The sequence below is a fragment of the Athene cunicularia genome (genome assembly GCF_003259725.1).
Source record: "Athene cunicularia isolate RWA chromosome 3 unlocalized genomic scaffold, athCun1 chr3_part1, whole genome shotgun sequence".
NCBI classification, from domain to species: Eukaryota; Metazoa; Chordata; class Aves; order Strigiformes; family Strigidae; genus Athene; species Athene cunicularia.
Window position 1 is genome coordinate 73,950,425 of NW_020799097.1, and position 17,254 is coordinate 73,967,678.

The following is a 17,254-nucleotide window of genomic DNA, read 5'->3' on the forward strand; positions in this document are numbered from 1 at the left end:
AGCTTTGTGCTCAGCTTCTGTTCAAATGGCTTGGAAATCCACCCCTTTTTTATCTGAGAAATGGCACATTTGTTTGTGAGATTCCATGTTCAGGTCTGCTGTCTCTGACACTGTAGAGGTGTAAGCGAGAGCTTCTCTAGTAAAGGAGGAGGTATCCAACACTAATGGTAGGTGCTCTTAAGTCTTCCCTTCTGGAGAAGCTGAGAGCTCTCATTTCCTTATTACAGCTTGTGATGTCAATTTGGGGGTTTTGATATCTTCTAATTTGGTTTTATGAACATTTGGGCATCTGACTGTACTTCTGGGAAGTAATGAAACATGCTGATTGCACAAATCTAGCTGCAGCTACAAACAAGATAATGCAAACACAATCTCTCAGAGTCTGCAAGGATAAAGAAAGCTGGCAAGGAGCCATGGCAAGAAAGCACCAATAGGTTAACTCCAAAGGAAAAGTACAGACCCAACATTCATGGACAAACAGATGGCCTTTGGTAGACAATTGGAGCTAAATGCTACAAACCCATCATGAATGCAGGCAGCCCTGCCTCACTTTGTCCTCAGGACTGCTGAAATTTCAGTGGGACTAACTAGACTAAAAGAGGCTGGTCAGAGAAGTAAGGGCAGTCAGATTCAATGGTAAGGAAGCTAGCTAGCAGGCAAAGTTGAAGCCAAACATATACCATGTGGAACAGGACTTAGGAAATGGAGACCAATGTTTACTGGTTGAGTCTTCTCCTGCAGTGGCTGTCTTGCTGTGCTGCCCAGCAGGCTTCAATGCTTCCGTCCCAGCTGCAGTAGGTGCCTCGATATCTCCCTCCAGTGTAAGAAATGAGGTAGTGGGTGGATACTGGTGGTGGAAGAAGCACCAAGACAGTGATGGTCACCATTAGATATCCTGTTTGGGGCAGTGGTAAGTGAGAAGAAACTGCCAGCATGCTTCAGTGAGATCATGCTGCTACCCTTGAGCATCTGTAAGGTTGGTTGCCTCTTGAACAAACAGCTTTTGAAGTGAAATAGCCATGGGAAAGCTTAGCCACTTTACAGCTAAGGGAGTGGGTGAAACAACATCATTGGACTTGGAACTTTGTACAGATGAACCATAAATCCAGTGTGGGGCCACTGCTGGACTGGAGCGGGTTTGCTTTCAAGTTGGGAGGAATTGGCTAAGTGAAGGCAGGGGAGCTCCCTGCGGAAGAGCTGTTCTTTGTGGACTGAAACTAAGGCACTGAGTCAAGCATGTTAATTAAGTGACTGCGGAAGTTCAGCCTCTAAGTCAAATAAAGATAAAACCAAGGACAAAGTGCAGGAAACATTCACAGAAGGACCCACAAATTCAAGTACAGGAACAGCATCATGTCCTTGTGTGTGTGTATATGGGGGCAGTGTGTGTGTGCAGGGAGGGCGTTGCGTTACTCAGCAGGTGATGGACAAACAGCCACCCTGCACCCTGTGTGGCCAGCCATGCAAACAGCACTGGTCCCACTCTGGTTGCCTGAGACTGAGGTGGCAGTGCCGGCAGCACAGGCAGTTTTACAATGCACAGGTTGTTCTCCACAGAGGTATTTTGGACTGAGTGACCTTGTAAAATGTATGTCCCGACTCTCCTATGGAGCAAGCTGCTCATTCAGTACAAGAGGTTCCCAATAACTTCTAAATTATTGGGCTGCTCCCATAAATATAAGAGTAAGTGGACTAGGGGCGTATCAGGAAATTCTGAACTTAAATCTTCATTAGATAAATTTCCATGAGTCCCTAAGTGTGGAAGTGGGTGGGCAGGGTGGTTAGTCATACCTGTGGGGAGCATCAAGGTGAGTGACTCTTAGTCATATGTGCAATAAAGTATGAGCTATTACATACATTTTGGGGCCAGGCCATAGCTATATCACAGTCATGTTAATATTTAACTGCATCTGCCCTTCATTTACAGCAGATGATGTGGTGATCTCTTTTCCATCTGATTTCAAGGTATGTCTCCACTGTGACCTGCAGCAGAATTGTCCCACACCAGTAACACCAGTGGTGGTTTCCAGGTCACACAGCACACAAAGCTGACCTGAATAGCCTGGAGGCAAACACACATTTCTGTTGAATTAGTGCACATGACATAGGGTCTATGCCAACTTTATGCTTTTACATCAGTTTCAAGGCCAGCCCCAGGATGACAGGTGATACCCAAGCCAGCAGAGAGTGAGTGACCTCAGCCAGCACAGATGCTGCTAGAAGGTGTCTTCAACACTTTCTGGACAAACCATAATCAGGTGAGAATGTTTATGCCAGGTCAGTGTTCTGCATTAGTTTTACCCATCCCTAGGAGCCTTACAGCCACACTGACCAGAGCCTCCTTGCCTGCCATTGTTCCTTGTAGTGCACAAACACTGTGCATCAGTTAGGTCTGGCGTCTGGGATATATGTGGCTTCACTTCATGAGAATTACTGTTTTCTTGAACTCCACAGGCACAAGGTGCATAGCAGATAGAAATACAGCTATGGAGGACTGTACCCTGCAGGAGAGAGCACATGCTTCAGTGAGTTTGGGCAGGGTAGGTCTGCCTGGGTATGCGGACCTCAGCAGAGACTCATTCACAGGCTGGTCCTGGAGGGGATGTACTCTATGGCAGTTCACACACAGGTGCTCTGCCAGGTGGATCCACGCTGCCAATCGACCATGAAGCTATACCCAAAGCAAAACAAATCTGTCAGTTACCAAGCAGGGAAAAATTACACTGCAGGCTCCCAAACTCTGATCTTGTCAAGAACATCCTGTAACATTTGTGTGTGCTCTTGGATGATTACATGTTAAGAGAAAAGCTTTTAAGTAAGTCAGATGATAGCATGCAAAAACTTTGTTTAAACTTCTATCTGCACTGTGGTTATCTTGGGGTTTCCAGGCACGGGGAACTCAGTGAAAGAATAATCTTAAAAAAATAGCCTCTACATCTGCTAAATAAAACAGCCACATAGCAAGCTAGAAGCTGAAAATAATCTGAAAAGTTTCAGAAGCTCTAAAGAATGAGCTGAGGTTTTCTAAACAGACACTGAAAGTGATCAGTGATGTGGTCTGAGTGTGAGGGCGTGGGAACGCCAGACTCGCTGTGGAGGTGGTGGCAGTATTAGTTCTGCATTAACAGTCATCGATGGCGATTTTCAGCATTGCTAATCTGTACCTGGGAGTTACAGCCACTGAACAAGCAGTTGCGTTTCCCCTCAGTCCCGCAACAACTTTTGGTCCCCTCCCTGCTTTCTGGCTGTCCCTGCGTGTCCTCGTTTTACTCCTTGATCCGAGGGTCACACTGCCCATGTGCCGTGTCCCCTTTCAAGCTCAGTGCCTTGCATTCCTGCTTCTGCAAACACTCCCCATGGAGTTTTTTCTAGCCAGGGACTTTTGCCTCAGGCCTTGTCTTGCATCAGACCTCTGCACACAAACCATCACCTCGGCTGCCCCTCCTGGAGAAGTCTTTGCCACATCGCCATGGCCTGGCCTGGCCGCCTGCTGCCACCACCCGCCAGCGGTGTGGCACCGCGGAACCTCAGTGAGCCTTGCCCAAAGGCACACACATGTATACACATATACACAGAGTGTTAGTTTATTCCTCTGAGAAAAGTGAGTGGTAAAGGGAATCACACTTCCACCAGGAGAGCATAAGCTGAATGCCTGACCCCAGCCACCATGCCACAGACACCGCAGCAGCAGACAGTAAGATGCCGCGCCTCTGATGTCATTTTTCCCTGCACAGGCCAACTTCTGAAATACTGCCTGCAGTGATAGTGCTGGAGGGACTCTGTGGCCATTCATGGCTTTGGTGAAGGCAAACTTTTTCTACTTCGAGGTCATAACTTAGCACCACAATGCTGACAGTCAGAGCCGCCTGCTGAGCTGTCCCCACAGAGGACCGAGGGACAAGAACGCCTCCTGCCTCCTTAGCACACCAGGAAGCCCTTCTCCTCTCAAGTCCTTTGGTGAGGGTCTAACCCAGGCCCTCTTCCTGCTGGGAGCCTTCAGAGCTAGATCAAAACCTCTCTCAGTTTCTCTGTAGCTACTCTATGGCTGCAAAGCATGGGAGGAATTGAAGGCTGCAGCAGCAGGGAAAAAGACCCCTGGACACCAGTGTGAGCTGTATTGGTGAAGATGGAGCCCTCTGTGGCTGCCGTGGCTCTGGGGAAGGTGGCATGGTGGTGCCTCTGCCCTTCCTCACTCACATAGGCTCACAGCGGGAGGTGGAAGCGGTGCCAAATGCAGAGCCAGGCATGGCCAGCTGTCCACAGCGGCCACCACTTTCTCCCCTGCCCCTTGACTAGTCCCAGCTCTTCCATGTCTCCTTGGAGACAGCAGAGCTGTGGGGCCACCAAAGTAGCTCAGCAGCTCTCCCACGGGGACCTGGCCCTGCACGGTCATTGTGCCAGTTAACCCATTTCTTCTTTCCCTCTGTGCCTGCTGCCTGCTTTGCATCACTTTCCGTTTGCCCAGCTCATATGAGTTCACAAGTGCTTTAAACAGATCTTTGCTCTACAAGCTGCTCTTTGCTCTCAGCAAGGCGTCCAATGGCCAGACCCACCTGTGGGCAGGGAGAAAGGCTGAGGCAGCAGCAAGTACCATCCTGGGGCAAGAAGAAACCGAGGAGACCTGGTGAGGGTGAGCAGAGACTGCCAGCTACCCTGCAACAGAGCAAACCAACAGCAGACAACTCTGTTCTCCTACCAAGCTCTTTACTGTCTTCATCCCCTCCCACACAGACTGCCCCCTTTGCTCTTAACCCCCTGCCCCCAGTTTTGCTGGTTTTACAGTTGTATCTGGTATCTGTGGTATGATAGCATACAGTATAGCCTCTGTATTTTCTACCTGGGTCAGCAATTCCTTTAAACGACTACTTCTCTTTCACCATATATTTAACTTTTCTGCCATTTCTCATGTTGTTACCTTATAATTTCTCATGCAGTTATTTTGTTTGTGTCAGGACAGGTCAGAGTTGGCCATTTGCCTGCATGCATCAACAAAGCAAGCTAGCCATGACAGCCTGGAGTTGAGCGCAGGTTAGTCTGGCTCAGGTATTGTTAGCATAACCATCTCTGTGGGCAGTGTGGGGGTTAGATCCAAGACCTGGTGAACAAAAGTGACATGGTACCACCACAGCATGCAACTGACAGGAATAATTTTGTTATTTGGCACTACTGTAGTTTTTTGCACACACACATGGTATTTTCCAAAAAAAGCATAAGAAAGCAGAGCTGAAATTGCACAAATCCAGCTTGCTTTTGTTTCCCAGCAGAAATGATGGGAATGGCTTAGCACAGGTAATGTATATTGCAGTTGCTTGGAGCTTTGTAGGGAAAAAGAAACACAGAATCATCACCGACTGGTTGAGGTTGGAAGTGACCTCTGAAGGTCATCTGGTCAAGCAGAGGCACCTAGAACCGTTTGCCCAGGGCCATGTCCAGGCACCTTTTGAATATCTCTAGGGATGGAGACTCCACAACCTCTCTGGACAGCCTGTGCCAGTGCTCGGTCACCCTCATGGTAAAAAAGTGTTTCTTGATATTCAGAGGGAGCCTCCTGTGTTTCAACTTGTGACCATTGCCTAAGACATTCTTCTTAAGAATGTGCTTTAATGCTTTCTGGACAGAAATGCTGCAGCCTCTGTACACAGAAGGCTGGATAGGACCTGAGTCAATGGATCTCTAAAAAATCTTGGCACATTATGAACTAATAGGGATCGCAGCTGGGACTGTGGCTGCAAGGTGTGAGGCCTCCTTATGTCGGTCACAAGGCCAGTGTCCCACTGGACTGATTGCTTTATGGAACAGGAGAGTAACAGGAGGAAGGATTTCTCATATCATACACAGTGTTTTTCAAGTTTATTGATTTGTCTCAGAGAAGACTGAACTTGCCTGAAAGGTTCAGCCTCAGAGGATGGAAAATTGAGATGAAGTAAAATAAAGTAAAAACAAAGCATGATGTGATGGGAAAACCAAGGGGAAAACTTCCCTGAATATAGAAAAATCAGTGAAAGTTTAGATGGGAAGACCATAGACTTATAGAAGATAAACAAGGGGCTTCCTTGCTGAAAGCTGACATATGGCTTAGCTAGTGCCACCCCTCTGAGCAAAAGCCATTACTAGGAAAAATGGGAATGAGGTATTCCTGGTACTTTAGAATAAATTGCTTTTTTAATCATGCTGCTGACAGGAAGGAAAAGAGATTTTTCCCCTATTATTTGTGCCAAGGCTCCTCTGTCTGGTACAAAATTGTCAGCCAACCCTTTGGGAAATGACTGTGAAGCAGAAGGAGGTCAGTGAAGATGCCTTTAAACTCCCACCAAGCTGGGATAAGGGCTTCTAGAGTGACAGCCAGTACCTGCAAGGCATGAGACATGTGACAGACAGCCTTCCTTGGGGGTACGCACCACTTAGACACATGCATGACCTTGTACCCTGCTCTGCCAGCCTGTTCTGGATGGGTAGCAGGGCTGGGATGGGCTCTGCTTCCCCTTGCCCCCATGGGAAAGCAGCGAGGCCTGCAGCCCTTCTGAAGATGAGAAGAAGAGGTCTGTGCTTATGCCTGCTCCTTATGCTCGCTATGCAGGAGCATAAATGTCTCCTTGGCTACGCTGACCCAGGCACAGTTTGTTACACAGTACTGGAGGGGGGTAGTGATTTGAGGGTTTGGGATGGTGTCAGCAGCTGTGCTGATGCATATATGGAAATGATACGGTAACGTTGCTGTTTTCATTTATTAAACAAACCCAAAGTAAATCCCTTTTGCTTTTCTTCATCTATCACTTTGCTAAAAATACCATATGAACTAATACTCTAAACAACCTTTTCATAAAGCTCATCTTTGGATTAGTCTCCTAAATCTAAGTTAGTCCAGTAACTGCTTGTTTACTGAAACTGGTCCATTCTCTGTCTTCTCATCCTCATCATGGAGGAGCAGATAGGTGGGACTGGAAGTACTGGCTGCCCTGGAGGACTGATGGTGGGCCTGTCCCCAGGGAAGGCCACACACCATGGCAGCAGATGGCACTGCCACAGACTTCCCAATACCTCCCCGATTCCCTATTCCACTGCAGCTGGCCAGCATGGAGCTGTGGTCCCATCCCTTTTCTGTGGTTGATAATGTCCCTTCATCATTCGGGACCTCCAGCTTTTGGCTACTACATATGACAAGGATCGAGTCAAGGGTTGCACATCTTCAGCTGAGACCAGCTGCCAAGAGGAGCGAACTCACAGTAGGAAGAACAGCCTTTTGCAGATGATGCCTTCCAGTTCCTGGTGCCTAGGGCTTTCCACCTGCTGCCATCCTTTGCATGGTGGTGACACTGGCAGGGTCCACCTCTCCGAGTTTCCTGATCACTATACTACCCTTACATAGGGTCCTCTGTTAAGGTATGAGTTTGGTCTATAGACAATGACAAATGAAATCTCAGTCTAGAAATACAGCAGCCATCTCAGGGACTCCCTCTGCCATATGCATTATTTTATCTGGTCCAGCTTCCCAAGATGCAGGTGGTAGACTTTCCATTCAGTCACTGCAGGGTTGTTTCATGGGTAAATGGATACGAAAGATGCAACCTTTTCAGAAACACTCAGATTGAATTGGCCTGTGTTTCATCTCATCTGGTTGCTCGGGATTTCAGAATGTCAGACCAATTCCTTGATGTTTGTGGAATAATTCTTGCTTTGCATCTCCGCATCAGGTATTTACATATTTGTATTTTATTTTCTTAAATACACTCAGAAACATTCACTAGGGAAGGGAAAATATAACAAATCCTGTGTAGTAAATATACTGACATTTAAGAGCAAATAAGCGTTAAAACATCTGAAAGTATTGAGCAATTGAAGTACCCTGTGGTATGTCCACATATCCAAAAATGCCCATTTCGAGTAGTGTGTTAGCTGCTGGATCACAAACAGCAAATGTGTATGCCTAGCTAAGCAGCCTGATGAAAGTGGCCTTGTACCACTTCCTATTAATAAAGCATGCTAATCAAGCAAGAGGTGAGAACCCAGCTGTAAAGAATTCCTTTGGGCTGGTATTGTGCAGTTAGGACAAAGGACACAATGTTATAGCAGAGATAAACTACAAAAACAGAGTCAACTATAAATAGATTGTTACCACTAAGGGCTTCCAAAAACAACTACAGGGAGATTAGAGAAAGGCACTGAGGAATTACTAGTTCCCATCCATCCTTCCAGGATGACTCGAACTTTTGCTGGTGCATTTGGAGTGCACTGGATCTTTGCTGCTCCTCTGAATTTACCCCACTCCTGCAGCCTTTTTTATTTTCTGCAGAGCTGTATCTCAGTTCTTTTTCAGTGGCAGTAAAAAAAAATCTGCTATTATCTTGGAAAGCCAGAAACAGGTATTTGCTGTGTCTATTTTTCACATAAATATGAAATGTGTATTAATTCTCCAGTGTATAGTTTGAGCAGCTAGATATTCAGGCTCATGGGGTATTTTTGAACCTGAATTGTCTTCTATACCAACTCATGCTGCTTCAATCCAAAGCTGTCCTTAAAATGGACAGATGTGGTCTAGGAGAATTGCTCTATTACCTTCTTTTCATATGTACGAGTCCTAGCATTTTTATACACTGACCAGTTTAGCGGTCTTCAAAGCTCCTGTTTGCTCACAGCAATAAAAATTATGCAACAGAAGGGCCACAAAAAGACTTGTTAGGAATATTTGATATAACAGCAAACTGAGAAGTGGTGTGAAAGTAGATTAAAAAGACTAATATTAGATATGCTACGAGGGGTGGGTTTTTTTTGTGTTTTTTTTTTTTTTTTTTTTTTATGAAAGTCACACTTCAAAACCACCTAGAGAATCAGACAGCTAGTGAGTAGCATCCCTAGATGTTTTCATTGCACTGACACCCTTCTTGATCTGGTTTAAATGTTTCACCTGTATTCACACAAAACAAGGCTGGAAACTTTCACGCAAGGCCTGTTTCTTAGTATTTAGAACTATTTTCTTCCAAATTTGATGGAAACTGAGTCACCAGGGAGGGATGTGTAACCATGAGAAATCACAAACAAAACTGATGTGATTTCTCCTGTCTTTCCAAGCTGGACTTGCAGCAGGTGTGGCTGAGAGAGAAAGCAAACTTGTGATTCACAGTTGTCTGATAACATGGGGGAACTTTTTCTTTTTATCAGGAATTTACACCCATCTTTGAAAATACCCCTGTTTGTTCCGTTGTGTGAAATAGCCTTTGGTGAACTTGGCTTGTCTTATCTCATGGCCAAAATGCTTGGTTATTTGAAGTCATTAGCAAAGGTCCTGACAGACGTGCTGTGGGATTATGGCATATTTATCTGAACAGGAAGGCAGAGCCCGGTGCAGCTCCTCTGTTGGCCTCCAGAGTGACGGGATGAAGAGGAAAAGGATGAGGGAAGCCACATATAGACTATAAAAATGTGTGTGTAGGAACCCCTTTTCCTCTGGCTGCCCTTCCTTCAGCTGGCCTTGGAGAACCCGATGAGCCCTTTCGGTTCCTCTGTTGCTCCCAGATACTGAGCTGAGATCCTGACAAGCAGTTTTTCCCAGATGCACTTGGAGAGCCACTGTTGCTTTCCCTGAGTAGGATAAAATTCAGTGGGGAACAGAGACAGGCTATCCACAGGCACCCAAATGTGTGGCACCTGATCTCCAACAGGCAGGCAAAGAGGAACAGTGGGCAAGCCCCATGGTGGCAAAATAGCACTGGGTCTGGGTAAAGAAACAGACCCACCAGGATCCCATTTGCCTTGTGGCAGAGGACGCTTTGCCTCCAGGAAGACCCTGTGCAAGGAGAGGTGTGGGGCAGCGGCGAGGGAGCCCTTGCTGCTGACTGTGGTGGGATGAGCCTGTGGGAGCCCCTGGGGCTTCGAGAGCCTAAACCACATGTGCCCTCCACACTGTCCGCACTGAGGCAGCAGGAGGAAAAGCTGAGGGTGTGAGAATGATCACGAGCTGTGAGTGGAGGATGGATCTCTCCTACTGTAAGTTTTTTACCTACATGTGCTCAAAATGACAGAGGTATGGACTGTCTGCAGTGTGGCCACTACTTGTCGGGGTTTTTTTTAATTTTTTTTTTCTCTCCTGTGAGGAGAGAAACAGGACCCTCTTTGCTCCTGTTTTGTTTTTCCTTTCACTCTCCAGGGTTTTTTTCCACTTTTGGATTTTCCTCTCTCTCCCCGTGTCCCCATTTTCCTCTGCTGTTTCAGCTGCTCTCCTAGTGATGAGTACAGATCATCCCCCTGATTGTTGTAGTCTACAGTTCCTAGAACTACATTTATTTGTATTTGTTCTTGGAACCAAGATGGTAAAAATAGCCTAAAGGCCATGGAAATAGTGAGGGAGGGGAGTATAATGCATTGTACATTGCTTTCATGGATTGCCAAAAGGTGGAAACCCTGTTGATTGGAACTGAATTTTCCCATGTCTCAAAGTTAGCCTGCAGCTTACTAAGTTGATCTGGAGGCCTGGGAAAGGACATATTCCATTGAGTAGAGCTGCCATCTTTTGGAAAAAAAAGAGGAAATCTGGAAGAAGGGGGAGATGAAGAAGATGAAAGTGGGCAGTGAGGGGAAGAAGAAAGATTAATAAAGTGAAGGGAAAAAACCAACAGCAACAAAAAACAAAACACAAGAACTGTCAGAGAAAAAGCTGCATGTAATTTAGTGTCCTGACTTGGAATGTGATTGTACCATGTGTGGGAGAGAGGAGAGTAAACATCTCTAATTGCCCCATGAAGAGGTCTTGCTCTGATCTCAAAAAATCATCTATTTATTCAGTCTCCAAAACAGAGATCCTATATAATTTTCAGCCTGGCTTATTAACAAGATGTGTTGTAACAATGTGAGCCCTATGAACATGAGGTATTCCTGGGGCTGGAATCAGGTTTCTGCACTCCATCATGGAAGAGCTATGTTTTTGCACAGGAGAGCCAAACCTGCAGGATGCAGCTGGAAGGTGCGTGAAAGGTGAAGTGAGTGCTGAAGAATGATGAAGGGCCCTGCCATCTTCTGCTGTGAACCAAGCTTAGCCAGTAAGATCTGCACAATGTACTTTGAGCTACTACTGCCTGGTTCATTGCAGCAGTCTCTGCTGTGGGGTCACCAGTTAGTGGAGGTACGATGCCCAATTACAAGGCTGTAGAGATCCCTGCCCCTTCTCCCAGCATGGAGAGCTGGAGAAAAGACTGGTGTTGGCAATCTCCTCACCCTAGGATGATGTGATGCTGACTGGTTTGCACCCCTGCTGCCTAGGGCTATCTAATCTATAGCAAATTTGTCTGAGAGAGGAATATCTGGTGCTATATGAAGCTGCGTCAAGCAGTAAGAAAACAGGCAAGGTGAATGATCGCTGCCGAAGCTTGTTCCCAGGCCCTCTTTCATTTAGCCAGAGGTATACACCTGTAGGAGATCAAAACCTAGGTCATGCTTTTCTGCATAATTTCATCACAGAAACAGTGATGTTATGGATGGTGGTGCCTTCAGGTGTCTGCAAACTGGCTAAAGTCACCGCCTCACTGCTTACAGTGTCCCAAACAAGGACTTTGAGGTTTTAAAGTGTTTATCTGAAGCACTGGCAAAGGTCATCTAGGGTGTTGCAGTAAAGTTGTAACTTTCCAGGATTCAGAGTAGCTATTCATCCAAATGTCTCATGAACTCAACCAGGCATGTGTAAGCAAATGGTAGTGTAGTGGAATGAGTATATGGGAAGCGTATGTGCTTTCCCCTCTAGACTACATAGTTTTCATTCTGTTTCGGAAATAGCTGTGACATTTGGGCTTCTAAACAGAGCTCCAACTGAAGATGCTCATGGATGTAATTTAGTTGTACTTCTATATCTCTTTCTTCTCTGCTCCCCTTTCATCACCACTTCTGCCTCAGCTCTTTCACTGGCATACTGCCTTCCCACTCTTCCCCCCTCCCTCTTTCTGTTCTCTTCTCTTCTCTGCATCTGTTTTTAATGCTTCTGCTTTCTTCATCAGTCAACATCTTCCCTCGTTCTTTCTTCCCTTGCTTCTTTCCCAGTACCAAAGAGCATAATTTTTTACTGTATGTATAGGATAAAATGTTTAAAATACTGGTTTGACCCTGACATCTGTCCTCAAAGTTTTAAAGGCATTCTTTCAAGAGGTTACAGTTACAGGCTTTGTATACAAACCCGTCATCTTCCCATCCTTAGAAGTGTTCAGCTCTTGCAGCACGCAGAGCTGAAGTTCCAGGAAAACTTCGGGGAAGCTGGGAATTGCTTTCTGTAGAATATGTGCACTAGTGCATACTCTCATGCATCTGTCATTGGGATATTTTAGATTTCTTTGACCAACTGGCATCTTGCAGCACAACTGATATGGTGGCAAATATTGATAAGCCATTTTTGGAAAGAGAAAGAAAACGGGGTGAACACTGAGGAATCAAGGTCACTTTGACATCACCTATGCCAGACAGTTGAAATGATTTTACTGAAGGAATCTTCTCCTGTATGACCTGCAGTGTAACTGCGCTGATGTCTCTCAGCTGCTAGGTTTTCTGGCTTTGGGTCTGGCAGCCTGTGATGCACATGTTGTGCATGACAGGAGCGTAATGGATAAGATGTGTGAAACTTTGACAACCAGCTACTAGACTATGTTTTCTTTTGGGAATCTAAGTAGCTTCAGAAGCAATGTTGCAATACTGGACAGAACCCAAAGGAATCTGGTCTAACTCCACTGTTCAGCTAAGAGGTGGCTGTGGTGTTTGCACCAATGGGTTTCTGAAATAGGTAAAATGCTGAGCACAGCTACACTGGTACACAGTTTACAGGGGACTAACTCTTATGATTCAGAATTGAGGTAATAGCCAGCAAGGATAAAGGCAACATTTTTTATTGGGGTAAAGCTTGAAGACCAGTGGAGGCTTTATACTCACCCTCGAGCAGAGCTGTGAGAGCAGCACACAGGCTGATTATCAGGCACTGTCCCCATTTATTTGTCTTTGTGGTGGTCCATACAATCTCCTCCCCAGTTTGTGGAAACTGTCAGGATAAACCATCTCACCTTTGACATTTCAGCATGATTGACCTGTTGGGATATAAGAGTTTCTCTTGTTTGAAGCCAGCCGGCTTCTCAGACATAGACCTGGACCCTGGACTTGATTACTGCCAAACAGTATAACCAGGAGTCAAACAAAATTCCTCAAAAGCATCTTCCGATGCAAGTGCAGCAGCACATCTACCTAGGAATGCACATTTTTGCCAAGCTCACACCACAGCATCAGTCTTCATGTCTGTTACAAAGTCTGTATAGTAGTCAAAACCTTCCCTGATCTGTATCTAACCATTTTAGAAATGATACTTTGCTTCAAAACCATAGACACCCGTGGCAAAAGATGTAGGTAAGCAAAGACAAGGGATTGCAGGACACATCTTTAAAAAGTGCTGTCCCTGTGCTCCTTCTCACAAGAGAATAGAGTGACTATGGAGCTCATAATCCTGAACAAAGTGCAGAACACCTGCCATTGCACTTCTGGTTTGATTCAGGGAGTTCTGCACAAAGATGGATTCATGTTCACAAAAAATGCACCCCAGTCCTGGCTCCTCCTTCCCTTCTACCCCCACTCAAACAGCTGAATGGAAAAGTGAAATAACATATTTTCTATTCATTTTTGAGAAAGAAAAACTGGTCATTTCTCTTATAAATATTTGGAAGACTTTGAAATTAAAATTAACAAAGTCATATAAAAGCCTTCTTGAACAGGTAGATCCAACTTTAAAAAAAAATCCTGGATTTTGGACTGTCACAGTTTGTGAGCCTCACTTTATTTACACTACAGAAAGACTCTTGCAAATTAAATCTGTACAGATAGTGAAGTAGCGCTTTGGAGAAGTAATTAAATATTGCCTCAGTGTTCATTTCTATTTGCTGAAGGAAAGACTTTATAGCTCTTTTTGAAAACAACTTTCTTCCTGCCCCTGCCATCCTGCAGAGAGGCTACATCACTCACTGCTGCTTTTTTGCAACAGTTTCTGCACTCTTTCCCATTTAACTCTGTTTTATCCTCGCACCTACTAATTTATTGCAGCCGTGGTGGGAGCTGGCATTTGTGGCTCACCGGCCCCAAAGGAGTTAACTGGGTTTATTACATAATCTGTTTAACATTCGAAATGAATAGGAAATGCACGCCCCTCCTCTCCTACAATATGTTTGTGCACTTTAAATCGCACTCCTCCCCGGCTGTGTGTAAGCCCCACGCCACTCGACATGCCCTGAGACTCCGCGTGTGTGCTTGGGCGCGCACTTGGATGCCTGCCTGCAGCTTTGCCCCGTTCCCGCTGTGTTCATGCGACCGGCGGCATTGCACACCCGAAGGTATCTCTGTGTGTGTGTGTGTGTGTGTGCATGCACATGAGAAGAGAGGAGTGAGGGGAGGCGAGACGGTCACGTTTATAGGAAGTGCCAGAAGTCAATGCAAAGTGTGAAAGCAAACTCTGACATCTCTTGGACGGCTGCCAGTGGACAGACCACCTCGCATAATGCCATCTTTTGATGAGGTCTTGAAGGAAGCTGGGGAATTTGGAAGATTTCAGAAGAGGGTCTTTTTCCTCCTTTGCCAGACGGGCGTAACTTTTTCTTTCCTGTTTGCTAGTGTGGTTTTCCTTGGGCAGGCACCGGGCAACTACTGGTGCAGGATCCCTGGGGCAGCTGAATTAAGTGAACGATGTGGATGGACACTGGAAGAGGAACAAAACTTCACGGTACTGCCCCTACTCCTGGGGAATGGGTCCTCCAGCGGGGAGTGCGAGAGGCTGGACATTGCGTGGGACACCGCTGTCAGCTGTGCCAGCCCACTCACCCACTATGGCAATCACAGTGCGGGCAACCTGCCGCTCACCACATGCCACGATAACTGGGTGTATGAAAAGCCCCATTCATCCATAATCAGCGAGGTAAGGAAAATCCCCATCCTCTAATCTGTGGCTTCTGTCCTGGTGTAGGATTGCAGCAGTAAAATGGGAGTGCTGCTGCAAGTGTCTTTGCTTTGGTGGTTGGTTTTCCTTTCCGGATTTTTGTTCCAAGTCACAAGCAAATCAGGACAATGAGTATGATCAAGTGTCAGCATCAAGCTTTTAGGGAAAAGTGAGATGATCTGAAGGGTGGCTCTCCAAAGCCAAGCACCCCATGCAAAACCAGACACCCCACACAGAGATTGCTCTGTCGCTAGAGGGATGTCACATTAAAATAGTTAAGTCCTTGCAGCTGAGGCTTCTGGTGCTCAGCTTTGGGCCAGCAAATTTGGTGGTGTAAATTCCAAGCATAGCTGACTGATACCACTTGATGATCTAGATCACTGTATATTATGCATTCTCTGTATTTCCAGTACTGTACATTTAAGTCTGCAGGTAATAAAAAAAAATTGTGGCAGACTGCCCTTTTGATATCTGACAGGAGTCAGCAGAAATTAATGTGTTTATTAAAGAAAAAAAAAATCACACATTTTTGCCCAAAACAATCATTCAGCTTTTCCTGAAAGGTCAGCATCAGAGGACTGCAGACTATTACTGCTAGTGGTAAGTGCTGGCAAATGTAGTGGTTTTTTATTGAGGCTGTGAAAGGCCATTTAAGATGCTTTCCTAGGAGATCCTCTGTGTAATTTGTAATCATGCTGTGGATGTGCTGTAGTCTGGCTCCATCACACAGTCTGCACACTAGAAGTGTATCTTTTAAGGTGATCCTGACAGTAACTGTCACCAATGCAGTGATGAAAAATATGAAGTGTGCTTAGAGGGGTTGGCTAGGACATCATCAAGGTGTACCTCAAAATGTGTTAGCACAACTGTGGGCTTTGGCTGCTGCCTGTCTCATGAGCCTCCTGCTGTGGCTTTTAGCTGGGTGCTTGCACTGGACGTGTGCCCTCTGAAACAGGGCAAAGTCTCAAGCAAACACTGAACTGAAAAGTGGTACCTATCCCGACCTTTCAATTCACCATCGTTCCACCATCCATCTTGGACTGTTGGATCTGCTCTCAGGTTTCAGACTCTTCAGAGCAGCAGCTTTGGTGCCCTGAGCACCGTATCTGACCTGTGCAGATTTACCCAGCATCTATGCTCAGGAGGAGATAAATCAGAGCACCTGGCTGGCCCTAGAGCAGAGGTTCAGTACTGGCTTTTGTGTGTGATTGTCAAAATCAATGCTGCTTGGAGGGCTGCAAGTGTTGTGCAGGGAGCTGGTGTCAAACTCTGGTCCCTGGGAATGGTGTATCTCTGCCCCAGCTGGCAGTGACATCCAGGGCTGGGTGGGCAGGAGGATGAATGCTGCCCGGGACCCACAGTCTCACTCTGGAGCAAACTACAGGAGGTGACTGTGGTGGGAAGGTTATGCTTCTGCTGCTGAGGAACCTCTGCTTAGGGACTGCAAGGGGTTAGGTCATGGTGTTTTTCCTTGGGCAGTCTGTGCTAGCCATTCCCCTCAGAGATTAAGAATAAAAATACAGAGATTCATTTTCTTTTGTTATTCCTTTTCTTTTTTTTTTTTTTTCCCCTTCAGCCTTGCTGTAGGTGAAAGAATGTAAGTTGTGTCCATAAAACTGTTCTCAGAGTCTGTTTAGGACAGCAGTTTGTGTATCTAGCAAAGCCACTGTGATTTTCCAGCAGCACTGAGCCACTGGGTACAGCTACGAGAAAATGAAACCAGTCGTTTTGTTGCAGCAATAAATGGGAGTGAAAGGTTCAATGTTCTCTGGCAAACACCTCACCCATCTGCACCTTCTCCCTCTCTTCTCCTGGCAAGACCCTCCTGGCAAGGGAGGGAGAAGGAATGAAGGGATGCCTGGGGAAGTGATCCCCACTTGCACTCCCAAAGGCACACATTGGGAAAACCAGGGAGTAAAAGTCAGATAGCGACAGGTTGGGATAGTCTGTCTGCTGTACCAAGGTGTCAGGTCTCATCATCAGAGTCACTGCAGCTCCTAGAGTGACTGTCGTTGACTGGGTGCACCTTGGCTGGAGGGTGCTGAGCTATGATCTGTTGCACTTGAGTCTTGTTCCCAGTTTTGCAACATTTGCTGGATAAATCACATCCCACGAGGCTTGGTTTCTTCATCTGTAAAGGAAGCTTGTGTCATGCATGTCATGGATTAATTACTTTGAGATCAGCTATTAAAAGGAGCCTGATGTCTTAATGCATTATACATCCAGAAAAAATAATTTAAATTCCAGATTTAATTTAGACTTCTTTCACTCAGCTGAGGCTCTAACAAATCATGACTCAATTCGAGCAGATTTATGCTC

General features: G+C 45.9%; 1 protein-coding gene across 1 annotated transcript in view; it reads left to right on the forward strand.

The window, feature by feature from the left end:
• Nucleotides 1-14,223: 14,223 nt before the first annotated feature.
• SLC22A3 (solute carrier family 22 member 3) overlaps nucleotides 14,224-17,254 on the forward strand; it is a 38,284-nt gene continuing 35,253 nt past the window's right edge. The window contains exon 1 of the mRNA XM_026845352.1: nucleotides 14,224-14,914. Within this exon, the coding sequence (XP_026701153.1) occupies nucleotides 14,501-14,914 (414 nt within the window). The 5' untranslated portion in view covers nucleotides 14,224-14,500. The remainder of the gene's footprint in view (nucleotides 14,915-17,254) is intronic.